This window comes from Bos indicus x Bos taurus, chromosome 26, assembly GCF_003369695.1.
Source record: "Bos indicus x Bos taurus breed Angus x Brahman F1 hybrid chromosome 26, Bos_hybrid_MaternalHap_v2.0, whole genome shotgun sequence".
Lineage (NCBI taxonomy): Eukaryota > Metazoa > Chordata > Mammalia > Artiodactyla > Bovidae > Bos > Bos indicus x Bos taurus.
The window spans coordinates 12,327,017-12,344,091 of record NC_040101.1 but is presented as its reverse complement, the minus strand read 5'-3'; the positions used below and the strand labels follow the sequence as shown (position 1 = coordinate 12,344,091).

The 17,075-nt window shown below is 48.6% G+C and overlaps 1 protein-coding gene across 3 annotated transcripts in view; it reads right to left on the bottom strand.

The window, feature by feature from the left end:
• Positions 1-14,249: 14,249 nt before the first annotated feature.
• The window catches only part of RGS10 (regulator of G protein signaling 10), a 41,533-nt gene continuing 38,707 nt past the window's right edge, over positions 14,250-17,075 (bottom strand). For all 3 annotated transcript variants that reach the window (XM_027529203.1, XM_027529204.1, XM_027529202.1), the window contains one exon: positions 14,250-14,709. In XM_027529203.1, the coding sequence (XP_027385004.1) occupies positions 14,563-14,709 (147 nt within the window). In that variant the 3' untranslated portion in view covers positions 14,250-14,562. The remainder of the gene's footprint in view (positions 14,710-17,075) is intronic.

The following is a 17,075-nucleotide window of genomic DNA, read 5'->3' as shown; positions in this document are numbered from 1 at the left end:
TAACTTTCATTCATCATCTTGTCATGCTCAGTCATGTCCAGCTTTTTGCAACCCCATGGACTGTAGCCCACCAGGCTCCTCTGGCCACAGGATTTTCCAGGCAAGATTACTGAAGTGGGTAGCCATTTCCTCCTCCAGGAGATTCCTGACCCAGGGACCGAACCCACATCTCTCACTGCGCCACCTGGGAGGGTATGATCAACTAGAATTTCAAAGGCTTCTTCTCAGATTCACAGTTGAAGTTGTCTCAGAAAAAGGAATTGGAAAAGCACTGAAGTCAGAAGCATGGGCCACAGCCAGGCCTGCTGATGGAGGCCATCTCTCAACATTTCAGTTGAGAAGTTTAAATAATTCACCAAGGAGACTGATATTTTTCATGGAAAAAAAGAACCCTTAGCTCCCCTTGCCTACTGAGATCCAGGGGAAAATGGCCTCATTTGCTGTGGGATGGGAGGGGGAGGGTCAATATCTATGGAAAACGGCCGTGACAGGGTTTAAATCTACCCTGATGCTAAGTCATACTTGGGAGATATGTCGTTTATGTCCCTTTCCTCTCGGCAGCTGGAGAAACTCAAGGGTAGTGCTGGTCTTGCTCCCCTCTGGGTCCCATGCTGCTCAGGGACTGTCATGTAGAGATGTACCCGACCAGCTCAGGAGAGCAGGTTTTCTAGAGAGGGGCATTCACAAGGCCGCTGATATCACTCTACTGGTTGGATTAAGACTCAGACCTTTTCCACTGAAATTTTATTTTGTCTTCTTCCATGCTCTTCTCTGAGAGTGAACTCTGTCAGAGTTGACCTCAGAACACATTTATTTATTTATTCTTTTGTGGACCAAATTGTTAAAGGCTTTACTAAATTTGTTACAATATTCCTTCTGCTTTGTTTTGGTGTTTTGGCCACAAGGCATATGGGATCTTCACTCCCTGATCAGGGATTGTACCTGCACCCCCTGCATTTGTACGGTGACCAGGGAAGTCCCGGGATGCTCCCTTTTTAAACACGCATCTGAAACCCCCAGGTCGGTTTCCCTAGCTTGGGGCTAGGAGTGTTCCTTGTAATAAGATTCCCAGATGTTTCTGACGCATAGAGTTTAGGAAGCACTACTCCGGTTAAGGAGGTGGTGGTCTCTTTTAACTTAATGGTGACAAACCTGTATTGGTTGACTTCGGTTCCGTTTGTTCAGTCCGTTGTGTCCGACTCTTTGAGACCCAGCGGACTGCAGCACGCCAGGCTTCCCTGTCCTTCACCCTCTCCTGGAGCTTGATCAAACTTACGTCCGTTGAGTTGGTGATGCCATCCAAACATCTTGTCCTCTGTCGCCCCCTTCTCTTCCTGCCTTAGATCTTTCCCAGCATCACAGTGTTTTCCAATTAGTTGACTCTTCGCATCAGGTGGCCAAACTATTGGAGCTTCAGCATTAGTCCTTCCCATGAATATTCAGGGTTGATTTCCTTTAGGACTGACTGGTTTGATCTCCTTGCAGTCCGAGGGACTTGTCTTCTTGCCACCTTTAATCCTTGCAGCTGAAGTTAAGCAGATGCCAGACTCATGCTATGAGTCCCAGACTGCCCACAAGGCACACGGAGGCCACAGCAGACCAGGAGTGCCTTATACTTTCAAGGAAAGACACAGGGATAGCTGACACTGACTCAGCTCAAGATGGTTCATAGTTTCAGCATATCTACATTCCTTCTGATGGAGCCATCTCTTTCCAAAGCTGGGCTTCTGATCGCTGCTGTGAGAAAAAGGAAACAGCATACAAAATCACTGTGGGCCAGGATCTAAGGGGCATCACTCTGATTCCAAGGTTTGAGGAGCTGGGAGGAGCCCACAGGTGTATACGTTCCGTTAATAAATACTTCTGGTTATTTTTGAATGAAATAGAAATCCTGTTTAAATTTTGATTTGTGTATATTATCTTAAATGTCAACTATGAAACTGTTAGGACCCAAATGCTTATTAAGTTGCTGGGACCTGTTTAATCAATGGAGCTGTTAGTTTGGGGTTTGTTTGTTCAACCTAAGGACACTGAAAAAATCTGAGACCCCGGGGCATCATGAACTGAGAAAATTCAGGAGCCACTGGACTAAGGAGAAAGTCAGCAAATGTAATGTTAGCCTCAGAAGTAAAGGAGACACAGGCTAAGTGACACCAGGAAGAAACAATAAAACAAGTCAAGAATGGGCCGCATTTTATACTATGCCTGGTTTCCTTGATAAAGGCAATGCCATTAAATAAAAAATAAAAAAGATTGGGAGACTGTTCTAAATTGAAAGACTTTACAATGCTAGTTCCTTGATTGAACCCTGGCTTTGAAATAAAGGACATTTGAAAATGTCCTTCTAGTTTGAGAAGTTTGAGTATGGAGTAGGTATTAGATAATATTAAATAATTGTTCATTTTAAGTAGAATAAGTGTTATTATTTTAGATGAACCATTACATCTAATTAAAAAAATAGTTTGGCAAAAAATATAAACTATGGCAGAAACATGGCTAATGATTATTAACAATTAGTGATAATTATCAGCAATTATTAATAAATATAGATAATGCTTTATTGCAATTGTGTCTTTCTTTTCTGAATGTTTTGAGACTCTTCCTATAAATAGTCTTCATAAAGTAACAGGTTAGTGGTGAACTGAGCAATACAACTGGTCAGCACTGAAGAAGCAGGATTGTAAAGATTTGGACAAATCCACTGAAATCCCTCCCAACTTTGCCACAAAACTGTACAAGCCGGGCCTTCCCTGGTGGTCCAATGGCTAAGAACCCACCTTGCAATGCCGGTGGGGGGTGGGGTGGGAACTAAAGTCCCGTGTGCTGTGGAGCCACAAAGCCTGTGCGCCACAGCTAGAGTCCATGTGCCGCAATGAAAGAGCCCACGTGATGCACCGAAAACCCCACGTGCTGCAACTAAGGCCTGCTGCAGCCAAAATAAAGTAAATATTTTAAAAATTGTACTAACTGAGAATGGCACCTTAGCTGTTAACTATTTTGCAAAGTAAAGTAACTCATTTCCCTAATGAAAAAAATCAGAGGAAAGTCTCAAAGAGTTCTGTACATGGAGAGACCACTTTATTTTCACTCCACACAGTTGAACAAGGAGCTGGGGACAGGGTGCTGATATCTGCATCCGTGAGAACTGAGACAGGAAATATGGAAGGCAGGGATAACCAGGAATGTGGGGGTCCTGGGTTCCTCGACATCCCATCCCCAACATCACTGCAGCCCCCTGGTCCCAGGGCTCCTGTCAAATGTTCTCTGGGGTGGACTTCTTGAGGGGATGCCCCTTAAAAACTGTCCCCCAGATGCTGGCAGTGTTCTGTAGCTGGTGTGGATTCCATGTGTTTAAACAAACAAGAGAGGCTTCCCAGGTGGCTCAGTGGTAAAGAATCTGCCTGCCAAGCAGGAGAAGAGGGTTTGACCCCTGGGTTGGGAGGATCCCCTGGAAAAGGAAATGGCAACCCATTCCAGTATTCTTGCCTGGGAAAACCCTTGGACAGAGGAGCCTGATGGGCTACAGCCCACGGAGTCGCAAAGAGTCAGACACAATTTAACTACTAAACCATCACCACCAAGCAAATGTGAACATCCACTGAGCTGCCCACTCAAGATCTGTATATTTACTAAAAATTAATTATTCCTCAGTTAAAGAAAAAAAAAAAGCCCTCCCCTTACCTCTGAAATAAGAATGCAGCCCAGAGATCTGGGGAGAAAAGAGTGAAATTGTAGCCTTTTCTCTTGGAAGCTTCAGAAGTAATGACTACATTTCAGAACAAACACGGAGATAAAAGAGGGGGATTTGGAGACAGACTTTTAAAATCCACCGATGAGAAAGAGAGAAATTTAATATCTCAACCATTTTAAACCTTTAAGCCTCTGTGCACAAAGCTAGTCATTTCTTGATCTCTTTGTTAATGTAGCTTTAGTACCGGGTGGTTTACTGTGCGAAGTTGTGCAGTTCTTTAATAAACTCACATCAAAACATTGTTTCCAGGTGCTTTCAAAAAATTAGCAGCAACTTTAGAAATGAATGAAATGAAGGAAACAGTCCTCCAGTGAGGAGTCTTTGAGGCCAGTAGAGGCCAAGGGGTGGGGTGTGGGGTGGGGCGAATTGGCGGGAAGAGGCTAAAGAAAACCTCAGTGTAAGCCCAGGAAGTTCCTCGCCCTCCTGCCTAAACAGCTATGGGACGGTGGTACCTACCTTTCTGCGACTCACACTAGAAGCCAGGGTTGTGGCCCTGGTCAGCTGCCTCACCCCCAGATCCCAGGTACCCGGAAGATGATTAGCAGAAAGATCCTTTTACAACCAGACCGGGGGAGGGGTCTCCACGGGACGCCTCTGGGGTCGGGGGAGAGGGGGACGTGTCCCAGGGCGGGTGGGAGTGATGCCCAGGGCCTGGGGAGGGTCCCGTTGCAAGACCCTCCCTGAAGGGAGCCCAGCTTCTCACTCCCTCCATGGCTCAGCAGCTCCCCCGTGAGCCCGAGCCGGGAACTTCAGGAAGCCAGGTTCCCTCCTCCCTGAGGGTCGAGGACATCCTGGAAAGCAGGAGGCAGCTTCTCCCAGGGAAACCACGCCAAGGGAAAGTCCTCAAGGATACAAGAAGCCCCTCGAAGGACATCTAGTGGATTCCCTTCCCCTTGCTTCAGATGCAAAATGCCTCCAGAGGAGACCCCAGCTTCCTGTTTTCAGTGCTTTAAAAAAGGCTGACCCTGAAGAACTGATGCTTTCGAACAGTGGTGCTGGAGAAGACTCTTGAGAGTCCCTTGGACTGCAAGAAAATTAAACCAGTCAATCCTAAAGGAAATCAACTCTGAACATTCATTGGAAGGACTGATGCTGAAGCTCCAATACTTTGGCCACCTGCTGCAAAGAAGCGACTCACTGGAAAAGATCTTGATGCTGGGAAAGATTGAGGGCAGGAGAAGAGGGTGACAGAGTGAAATGACTGGATGGCATCACTGACTCAATGGACATAAATTTGAGCAAACTCTGGGAGATGGTGAAGGACAGGGAAGTCTGGCGTGCTGCAGTCCTTGGGGTCACAAAGAGTCGGACACGACTGAGTGACTGAATAGCAACAACCTTTGTCACACACTAACTTTTTCTGTCAGAGACCCTCTCTAAGACTTCTTGCCTTTAACTTGGCCACTTGGCTGAACTAGGAAGCTAGCTCCCAGTTGGGTTGGCAATTCAGCCGCCTCCCAGCCTTGATACTCAATTCCAGGCCCTCCTTGGTCTTACCCTCCCAGGCTGCCACTCACATCCTCCAGTGCTGACCCTCTCCTGCTCAGAGACCCACATTTTCAATGTCAGTTATTTGAGCAATATTCAGATCCAGCTCCCTGGTCCTGGGGCTCTTCTGTGGCCACTCAAACAATGTGGAGAAGCAGCCCCAGCCAAGGAGACAGGAATTAACCCAAGCTAGCAACCTGCCATGGGCTTCCCTGGTGGCTCAGCTGGTAAAGAATCCGCCTGCAATTCAGGAGACCCCGGTTTGATTCTTGGGTCAGGAAGATCCCCTGCAGGAGGGCATGGCAACCCACTCCAGCATTCTTGACTGGAGAATCCCCATGGACAGAGGAGCTTGGGGGCCTACAGTCCATGGGGTCTCAAAGAGTTCGACATGACTGAGTGACTAAGCACAGCACAGGAACCTGCCACACCTTCCCTGTGTGACCTTGAACAGACCACATGACTGGGGATCAGTAAGATTTATTGACCAAGAGCTGTGCTATGCACATGACATGTATTATCTCACTGAATCTCATTGAGTCAATGTTATCCCCATCTAACACATGAGGGAATTTAGACTTGGAAAGATATGTGACTTCCCAAGATCACAGAGCTAATCAATGATGAAGCTGGATTAGAATTTAGGCAGTTGAACTCCATGACACGATCTCAGTTGAAATTCTCATGCTGGTCAATAGTTTTAAAAAAAATAGTAATAATAAAAATAATTGATGGGCTTCCTGGTGGCTCAGTGGTAAAGAATCTGCCTGCCAAAGCAGGAGACACAGGTTCAATCCCTGATCCTGGAAGATCCCACATGCCACGGAGCAACAAAGCCTGTGCACACAGCTGTTAAGCCTTGCCCTAGAGCCCACACATGGCTGCTACTGAGCCCTCGTGCCACAACTACTGAAGCACGCACACCCCAGAGCCCAAGCTCTGCAACAAGAAAGGCCACCCCAATGAGAAGACACATGTGCACCGCAACCAGAGAGTAGCCCCTGCTCGAGCACGCTGTTGCTGCTGCTAAGTCACTTCAGTCGTGTCCGACTCGCAACTAGAGAAAAGCTGGTGCAGCAGCAAAGACCTAGCACAGCCAAAAATAAATAAGTTAAAAAAAATTATTTAAAAAGATAATTGAGATTCTTCCACTGCTAAGATTCAGGGGAAAGCTGCCAATTTGGTGAAAGTGGACCCACGTTTTCACATCTCCAGATGGGCCATGGTTAAGGTAACCACCTAACAAAGTTGAGATAAAACTCCCTCCAGAAGGGGAAAGGACAGCCCTCCTGGGTGACCAGGGTCTCAATACAGATATTTACAAGGCAGCCAGCGGCACTATAATTCTCCTTGATTCTTCTTAACAAGGGTAAGAGAGGCGACATGTGGACCAAAAGTCACATACTTGCAAAGACATCCTTCCTCTGGAGACCAAGAAACAGCAGATTCCTTTCCTGGGAACATCTCTATCAAATAGACATCTGTTACTCTTTGGCGATCTGTATGCCATAACAGTTTAAAAAACAGAGTTTAAATGCTTAAATAAGAAGAAAACAGTTTGCCCGTGTTGCAAAATAGCATATAAACTGTGCTGGAATTAGTGCAAGGGGAACATTTATCTTTCCTAGATAATCTTAAAGCTGGACTTTTTTTTTTTTTTTTTGATGGTGTATAATTATGTTTACTGGCATGGAAAGATGGTCATGATATATCACTAAAGGGGAATAAAAACCCCAAACTGGCTGTAAACACCAAACCAGACTTATTTTTGCCTTTTTAATTACTTGCTTATTTTTGGTTGTGATGGGTCTTGGTTGCTGCCAGACCAGACTTTTTAAAGGAGCATTTGACTGTAACTCCCTGGCTGGGGTGAGGTGCCCTCTCCATGTCCTGTGAAAGAAAAGGAAGAATGGGTCGAGACTGGCTGGGTTTCTTTAGCTGTAATGGCCAAAGACTTGTCTGAGCTGAAATCTGGGCCAGCCTGGTGTGCAGAAAAGATGGTAGGGTGGAGAGAGGAGTCTAAAAGACCTGACTTCCAATCCTGGCAACACCAACCGTGAGCCACGGTGACCTGGTGCAGATTCGATGCCTCCGAAGGTCAGCCCCCTTTGATACAGTGGAAGCCACGCCCACTGCCCAAGTTTGATGCCATCTGCAGTGCGCCTTGCACAATGCCAGGCGCATGGGAAGTGCTCAGGAAGTGGTGGGCCTCCCCATTCTGCAATCCCAAGGGTTGACCATTACCAACTGCAGTCACAAGTGTTGACCATTAATTACCAAGGGAAGAGACTGAGGTGCCAGGCTGTGAATGAGATCAACCAAAATCTGAGACCCCGATCCACTTGACATTCCTTTGCTCACTCAAGGAACACTGATGGAGGGACTGCCATGTGGCTGCTCGGGGCCAGGCAGTAGGCTCACCTCTGGGAACTCAGTGAAACACACCCCTTCCCTGTCCTTGGGGAGAGGGATCATAAACAGGTAACAGAGAAATAGCCTTGTGCCTGGGCTCTGGGGGCACTGGAAAGGGGGTATAAGGACAGGGGGCTGCTTCGTGGGGTCCTCAGGAAAGACCTCTCCCAGGAGCTGACATCTGGCCTGAGACAGGAAGGAGCCATGGTCAGGAGGGGCAGCCTGAACAGAGGCTGCAGAAAGCAGCATCTGTGCCCTGCTCACATCTGAGCTCTACTCAAATGAGCCGGAGAGGTTCGCTGGCAGCGGAGGGGGGCTGGGCTCAGCTCTCCTGCCTTTGCAGTCAGGAGGCCATGGTCATGATCTGAACACTGGAGAGCAAAGAAAGGCCCAGAAGGGGTTTATGAGCAATGGGGTCAGGGTTGTGCTTTTAAAAGGTGGATGCTGGAAGAAGGTGGGGAGCGGATGTGGAGTGAGGAGGACTGACCAGCGAGGAGACTCCATCAGGCAAGAGATGAGGGACGCAGCTTGGTCAGGACCTGGGGCCGCGGAGACAGGAAGGGTGGACACATTCAAGCTAGATTCGGGAGAAGGTGCTAGAGGGTTGCTGATGGATCAGACATAGAAGTACAGAAAAGGGGAGACCATCAGGCCACATCCAGGTGCCCCAGCCTAGTGTCTTTGTGGGAGTTCAGAAAAGGTCCCCACTTTCTGCAATGGATACAGCCCTGGGAGTACCCTGCAAGCACCCAAAGAAGGTACGACCTGCAAGACCCCCACTCAGAGTCCCAAGCAGAGAGACCGTCAGGTTTCTGCTTGAGCAACTTTGGACTCACAAAGCTTGCACTTCCTGTGGGAATGCCAGGAAAGCCATTAGGGGCCATTTCAGCAGTCCTCCCCTGCCAGGTTTCTCCCCTCCCAGGCCCAGGGCATCAGCCCTGCCACAGTGTAGGCTGCTGACCCAGAGAAGAAGCACAGCTTTAAAACCTTGGAAGCTAACGGTGCAGCACGACCGTTTAGCACTTAAATAGATGCGAGTTCTAGAACATCCACAGCCAAAATGAAAGTAAATAGTGACAGAATGTGAGTCATGACCGCGCTTGCCGAGTATTTGCAGAGTGTATAAACAAAGTGTGCTCACGGATTCAGAGCGAGGACCTAGGAGTTGGGTACCAATTCATCAACTCCCAACTCTAGCACATGCAAGGACATATTAATAAAATCATAGTCCAAGGGGTCGCAAGGAGTCGGACATGACGGAGCAACTGAGCGTGCACACACACACGATGGAAAACTTAGTTAACTAAGCCTTCCTTCTCTGGAGTTCACCCGAGACTGGAATTTAAAAAGCTTATCCCTGGCTCTGTGACAACCTAGAGGGGTAGGATGGGGTTGGGTGGGAGGGAGACTCAAGAGGGAGGGGACATATGTATACCTATGGCTGATTCATGTAAATGTATGGCAGAAACCAATACAATACTGTAATTATCCTTCAATTAAAAATAAATAAAAAAATTTTTAAATACATATTCATTTTAAAAACTCTTATCCCCAGGACTTCCCTGGCAGTCTAGTGACTGGGACTTTGCCTTCCAATGTGGGGGGTGTGGCTTCTATCCCTGGTGTGGGACCCCATATGCCTTGAAGCCAAAAGCCCAAAGCATGGTGCAGGGGCAATATTGTGGCTAATTCCATAAAGACTTTTTTTAAATGGCCCATATTTTAAAAATCTTAAAAAAATAAAAAGCTTATCCTGATAAAAACCAGAGTACCCATTCTCATGTTTCTCAAATGAAATCACTTCACCACCAATGTTGACATGAAGCTTAATTAACACTCCGATATTTAGGGAGGGGAAAACAAAACAACTGAGCATGTAAACCTAAGAGATGAAGACAACCAGCCAGTCTTGACCCATCAGTCTCTCTCCCAGGAGCTGGTCACTTATTTTCTTGTAGCAGAGTGTTTGGTAGTGACCCCTTATCATCTCCTGATAAGCTGGTCCCTTAGAGGCAGAGTTGATGCCTTATCCTTTAATCCTCCTCCATTCCTATAGCTAGGAGAAGGTAGTGAGTGAAAGTCTCTCAGTCGTGTCCGACTCTTTGTGACCCCATGGACTATACAGCCATGGAATTCTCCAGGCCAGAATACTGGAATGGGTAGCCTTTCCCTTCTTCAGGAGATCTTCCCAACCCAGGCATCGAACCCAGGTCTCCCGCATTGCAGGCAGATTCTTTACCAGCTGAGCCACAAGGGAAACCCAAGAATACTGGAGTGGGTAGCCTATCCCTTGTCCAGCAGATCTTCCTGACTCAGGAATCAAACCAGGGTTTCCTGCATTGCAGGCACATTGTTTACCAAACTGAGCTATCAGGGAAGCCCGGGAGAAGGTAGTAGTTGCTCTTTAAGTATCTGCTGTATAAGTGACCATCTTTACTAATTGCCAGTATTCACCGCAGCCCTGGGCTCCCCTAGGGTCCTGTCCAGGCAGAGGATGGACCCAAAAAGGGGGCTAGGATCAGGAGATGGAAGGTTTGGTTCCAGCGCAGACCCTAGCACTCACCAGCCTGTGTCAGTCGTGTTCTTTGTTTTCGTTTTCTCGTCTCTAAAATGGGAGAAATTGCTATTCTACTTTTTAAGGTTTTTCAGATGAGGCAGTGGGAAAGAAACACTTGGAAAGGTGTTCTTCGAGTGTGAGGTGACCCCTGCCTTGCTTTAGAGGGCAGTTCTGTGCATGTGAAGGCAAGATGCTGCAGGAGTGTGGACCACGGCAGACTCTGGGTGGGTCAGCAGGGTGGATCGGGAGTTATCGTTAATGACCGCAATGTCACAAAGGAAAATGTCACCAAGGCTGTGCTGATCTGCACACAGGAGATGGCAATCAGGGCACAGACTCTGGAGCCAGCAGATAACATAGAACGTGACTGGCCTTAAGGCAATAGGACATGATGGGGCCTGCGGCCAATCGGAGATCCCACTGGTGCTCTGCCCAAGGCAATTGCTTGGACAGCTTTAAAACACAGGCCCGGTCAAACACAGCATCTATGTTTTGAGACCCTGCAGCCTGTTGATTTAAATATATGTTTTATTCTGATGCTTTGACCTCTTTGAGAGTCCCTTGGACAGCAAGGAGATTCAACCAGTATATCCTAAAGGAAATCAGTCCTGAATATTCATTGGAAGGACTGAGGCTGAAGCTAAAACTCCAATCCTTTGGCCACCTGATACGAAGAACTTACTCACTGGAAAAGACTCCGATGCTGGGAAAGATTAAAGGCGGGAGAAGGGGATGACAGAGGATGAGGTGGTTGGATAGCATCACCACCTCAATAGACATGAGTATGAGTAAACTCTGGGAATTGCTGATGGACAGGGAGGCCTGGCGTGCTGCAGTCCATGGGGTTGCAAAGAGTTGGAACCAACTGAGTGGCTGAACTTTGACCTCGGGTCCTGGCTGGCCCTGGAGCCACTGCTCGTCACAGCACCAGCCAATTCCTAGAGATAGAAAACAACTGAGCAACCCAGAGCTTGCACCCTAGACCCTTCTTTATGGGGTGCTTGCACTCTGAGCCACCTGCCCTAGTTATGCAGCCCAGATACCAGACCATTAGGGACAGCCCCAGAGCCCACAGAAACGATCCAAGCTGGCCAGTCCTACTCTTTGCTCCGCCCTTTCCAAGAATACCACAATAAAGGATTTTGCCAACATTTCCCCCTCACTCACTCCACCTCCTGACCCACCCTGGTGATTTCCCATCAGCCCTGCATGGCGGGACCTGCTCCCTTCTCTTAAAAACTGTAACAGACTCTCCTATCAATGATAGGCATCTCCTGATATCCTGGGCTAACCATACCTGAATAATAATAACACCTACATTTTAACACACCTGTGAACCCCACTGGAGCTTGAATCATCATGGCAGCTACGCGGCCCCCATTGAATCTGGGCGCCCAACACAGTGGACATGAGTTGGACATGAGTCTGAGCAAACTCCGAGAGATAGTGAAAGACAGGGAAGCCTGGCGTGCTGCAGTCCACGGTGTCACAATGAGTCAGATACGGCTTAGCGACTCAACAACAACCACCACCAGGCACAATCTCTACCCCGTAGAAGACACTATTTATTCTTTTAAAATAATTGTATTTACTTATTTATTTTTGGCTGCTGGGTCTTTGTTGCTGAGCTGGCTTTTCTCCAGTTGTGACAAGTGGGGGCTACTCTCTAGCTGTGGAGCACAGATTTCTCATTGCAGTGCCTTCTCCTATTGTGCAGCATGGGCTCCAGGGTGCCTAGGCTTCCGTAGCTGAGGCTCTTGGGCTCTGGAGCACAAACTCAATAGTTGTGGCTCACGGGCTTAGTTGCTCCACAGCATGTGGGATCTTCCTAGATCAGAGATCGAACCTGTGTCTCCTGCCTCAGTAGGCGGATATTTTTTTTTACCACTGAGCCACCAGGGAGGCCCCAGATGCAATTAAGGTACTAATCAATAAATGGATGGGGGAAAGTGAAAAGCTGAGTGTGGAAGCATCATCTGGGGACACACATGCCCTACACTTCCATCTCACTGTTGCAACAGATCCAGGAAGCTGCATTCTGTACCCGCCTGGTTTTGCACTTGGAAGGGATGTAGGCAGCCAGGCGGGAGCAAGCCGGGGGAGGTGGTGTGAGTACATGCTGGTGGGAGTAAGCTGTGGTTAAACGTAAGCGGCTCCCCCTCCCACTGGGGAGCTTTTCAACCAGCTCTTAAGAAGCTCTTCTCTTGGCAGACAGCCTTCCGGCTAACTCTAGCTGTTTCCTTTATGTGTTTCTGAAGAGATCACCACCTCAAAGGGTCTCTGAACCCAGGGGTAAAATTGTGAAAGCCGGAAAGAGGGTTCCCAGCCATCTGCAGTCTCTGGGACCCGCCCGGAACAGACTCTCAAATAGGAGGATCAGGGTTTCCCAGGTGGCTCAGTGGGTAAAGAGTTCGCCTGCAATGCAGGAGACATGGGTTTGATCCCTGGGTCGGGAAGATCCCCTGGAGGAGGAAATGGCAACTCACTCCAGTATTCTTGCCAGGGAAAGTCCATGAATAGAGAAGCCATGGGCTACAGTCCATGGTGTCACAAAGAGTCAGACGCAACTGAGGCAATAGCACACAAGCCACTCACTCAGCTCCATGGGGTCTTGAAATTATCCTGTCTGTGATGGTGCAGGGCCAGGGTTGGGGGGGCGGTCTGTATCTCTGCACATTTTTGGCTATTAAACTGTAAGTTGAGCTAGAGAACCTATTTCTTTTTTCTTTTATTCCTTACTCTTAAAAGTACATCAGTCTGTTCTGCTTGAAGATGGACTGAATTTTCCAGATGACAGGGCCCTTGGGTGTCATTCTCAGGATGACCATCTCATTCCAGGCAGAGAGAAAACCTGTCTGGGATGACCTAGGGGAGGCAGTTAACCCCCTGTTGGGAGCTGGGGGTGGGGGGCGGGGCAGAGATCAAGTATTTACTGTTTCTGATGAGCTTCAGCTGTGTGGTTCGGTTGGAAGCAGTCAATGGCTCCCTAAGACCCAAAAAGGAAAGACAGGGGGCATTTGACCACAGTGAAGGGACAATGAGAATCTGGGGGACTGCCCAAGTGGTCATGCCAGGAGAGGGGGGTCAGCAAGGCGACTATGCAAATGGGTTTCACCCAGAACAGAACCAGCTGATGCCCTGTTATCCCAGCGTGATGATTTAACTCAATGCCCTTCTCTCTCAAGTGTCCTGGTTTGATTGATAAATCATAGAGTTGTACTCAACAGCAGGGAGTTTTGCAAATGGAATGTCTGAGTTGGAAGGCTCTCAAGTAAGAGTCTAGTTGCTTTGTTTGTACAAACAGAAGTTTAAGGTTTGGCAAACATGCTGGAGAAGGTCTGGCAGCAGCAGATGGCAGGAACAGTGAGCAGAAGGGAACCGTGCCTGACCTTGGGCTCTTCTGGAGGGGAACTTGGGCTGGCTAGGACTGCCTGGGACCATCGGGCTTCACTCACAGCCTCCAGCCCAAGAGGGGGCTTCCAAAGAGCATTTCCATCCTCTGGTTGAAGTCTCAAGCCCAGAGTTAAGAAGTCTAGCGAAGGGTAGGCACTAAGCCCATTCACCAGATGGGCTGTGAGAGGAGCGAACATCCCGCACCCTCCATCATCAGCAGGGGCTGGGTACCACCGTCCCATTCAGCACCACCTTGCATCGCCATGGGGACCCTGAACAATCTCCCGGTTTTCTTTCTTCCTGGTTGGGATCTTGTTTCTGTCAAAATGAACTATTTATCTGTGTTACATGAAACATCACAGATTGTGGGCAAAACCAGGACAAACCCAAACCTCAGAAATAAGAGCCCTCTGATGATACTCACACGCAACTCCCTGAATCTTTAGAGGCTGCAATGAATTTTCTTTTCCCAACACTGAACTTATTCTCTAGAAGTATTTAACCCAAGCGGCATCTGACAGACAAGCCCCCAGTGGCCTGAGCATGCTAGATCAACTCATTCTCGAGCTGATTCACCAGGTGAAGCCGTGGACCCGAGCAACCCACCCACGGAGGGAAGGTGAAGACGTCAAAGGGAAGATGTGGCTGTAAGTTTCACCTGGAGGCCTCACATGAACTTTAATCAAGCTGTAAAATACTCAAGATGTCCAGTGTATAAGGACTATTTCATTTTTGTGTGTGAGACAGAACTAAAACTTCAAAGCTATTTGTCTTTTTATCTAAGATTAGCCATCATGCAAAACTTACTGGTCAAGCAGATAATAAAATACACAGATCCCATGGAAGGGTTTTTGTACATTTCAGTCCTTGCAGGTAACAAAGCCATTATGCACCCTGCATGGTCCGGAGAGTGAGTTCCTTCAATTCTGAAAGCTGCCAGTCCTTCCGGCGCCTGGAGGGCTCATGTGTTATAAATTCTCGAAGCTCTTTTAGCTGCAGTCTGGGCATCTGGTGACTCTTCGTCCTCTTCCTCGGTCCGCTTGTGTTTTAAGAACAAGTCAGACTTTAAGAAGCGGCTGTAACTGTCATACTTCATGAGGTTGAAGATCTAAGGGGGAAAGGAAAATTATAAATCATTTAATTTTTATTAAATACCTATCATGTGCTGGGGCTTTCCAGGTGGCACAGTGGCAAAGAACCCTCCTGCCAATGCAGGAGATGCAGGAGACAAGGGTTCGATCTCTGGGTCGGGGAGATCCCCTGAAGGAGGAAATGGCAACCCACTCCAGTATTCTTGCCTGGAAAATTCTACAGACAGAGGAGCCTGTAGGGGCTACAGTCCAAGGGGTGACAAAGAGTTGGCCATAAATGAGCGACTGAACATGAGCACGATCATGTGCCAAGGAACGCATATGTGTGCCAAACACCCAAGGAAAGCTAAAGTAAGTCTTGTGGTAGACCAGGCAGATTTCCTGGATGTTTAGGGTCATTATGAAATTATCTTAATGGAATATAAGAGCTTAAAGAGCACAAGCAAATCTATATTTTTCACAGAAGTCTAGATTCACACAACATTGATGCATACCCTTGGATCAAGAGGTACTTAAGAATCACCACTTTAAAAAAAAAATAGAATTACCACTGTATTCAGGTTAGATATTACAGGGGTGTGGGTCTCCGGGACCTTGATGTAGCAGAAGAGAAGCCATATCCGTAGAGACGATGAAATAAAGGCCACTATCATATCAGACAATGCTAATATTTAGACCCCCGGAAGTCTGGCAACCAAGGTCTTACACAAACCTATTATTACACCAAGAAACAAAATGGGGCTTATTCAGTGTGGGGCAGAGAAGTGGAATGACAAGCTCAGGCAGGAGGGGCTTTGGGAACAGGCCTTAATTAAAGAAAATAGCAGTCAGCTGCAGGACGCAGACACCTGCTCGCTCACATAGGCCAAGGAGCGCCTCTCTGGGAAAGCAGTCATTCTAATGCACACTCGCCAGCTGCGAGGGGAGGACCCCCGACGGATTAGAGGACTGCCGCCTGCTGCACCCCAAGTTCACAAAGAGTTCCCCCCCTTCTCAGCCAGAGTCCCGGTTCCCAACATCCTCCTCCCCCGGCGCCTCCCCATGCTTTGCTGCAGTCCTCCCTTGCCCTGCCAAGGGGTGGGAACAGGGGGAACAAAAGGAAGCACTTTCTGGCTGTCGAGGGACAGTCTCTTATTTTGAGAAGTTTCTCTCCATCTCAGACCTTCCCACTGGACTCTCAGGACATTGCGCAGACTGAAAATTCACACCACGCAACCTGGCACCTTCACTGACGGCACCGCCATGGGCTCGACAAACAGAAAGTTCCAGGGGCGTCTAGAAAGACGCTCGCTGCCAGGCGGGGTCACCAAGTGGGTGGTAAAACATCGTTTAAATCCGCCCTCTCACCACAGGCACATGAACTGCTTTGCAAATGAAACGCCTGACGGTGTCCACGGACTCGGAACACCTGGCTGGGGGCTGGGAGAACTGGAACTTGGGCTTGACACCTTCGTTTTCCCAAGATGGCTCCAATCACGGGAGGACCACCTGCATCGTTTTGCTCTCAGCCGGGGTTTGGGTTTTCCTAAAACTCTTGAACTGCTGTTTGCCCTTCTGTGAGTGCCCTTCCAGTCTGGGCCACCTGCTCACAAGGAGCACACCTCCAAAGACCCCTACCTTGCGCCTCTCCAGAGTGGGCCTCTATTTTGTAGCAATCTTATCATCTTAGACTGCTTTGATAAGGTTTGGAGAAAGTATTCATTAAAGCCCAAAACCTCCCAGAAAATCCAAAAATCATAGGCAGGGGTGAGGCAGGAGATGTGAAATGCCAGTAGCATGCCGTGTGGGTGTGTTACCATCCCTCATCACCACCTGCATTATTCAGCCCTTCCAGGCACAAGAACCCCCACAGGGGACTTTGAGATGTCCATCCAGTTCACCGTTTGAAATGATGTTTGAAGTCTGACTAATGAAACCAGGCTTGTGAGTGTCCCCGACCCAGGAACCAAGCCCCCACCCCCTCCTCCAACCAGGCCTGCAGCAGATGGGACCCAGCACCACCAGCAGGATGCGGTTCGACCCAAGTGTCTCGTCTGAGTCTCTGCGTGTGGGAGTGGTGCATCCTGTTTGCCTGCTGCGGCTCTTCGAGAAAAGAAGAAGAAAGGCCAGTGCTGGAGGCGCCTGGCCCGAGGTGGAGGGGGAGGGGGGAGGGGAGGTGGTTCCAGCAGGGGGGGCTCAACCTCCCGGAGATGCTTGGCTCTCCCTTCCGCACAGTTGGAGCCAGCAAGCTCAGGGGGAGGGGGCTACAAACTATTTAACAAGAGCGCAAGGACCACTCCCTGCCGTGGGCGGGTGTGAGGTGCCCGTGGAGGCCCTTGAGCTGGGGTTTCCCTCTTCAGGAGCCCTCACCTGCCTCCTGGTGAAACTGAGTCACCCAGTAGCA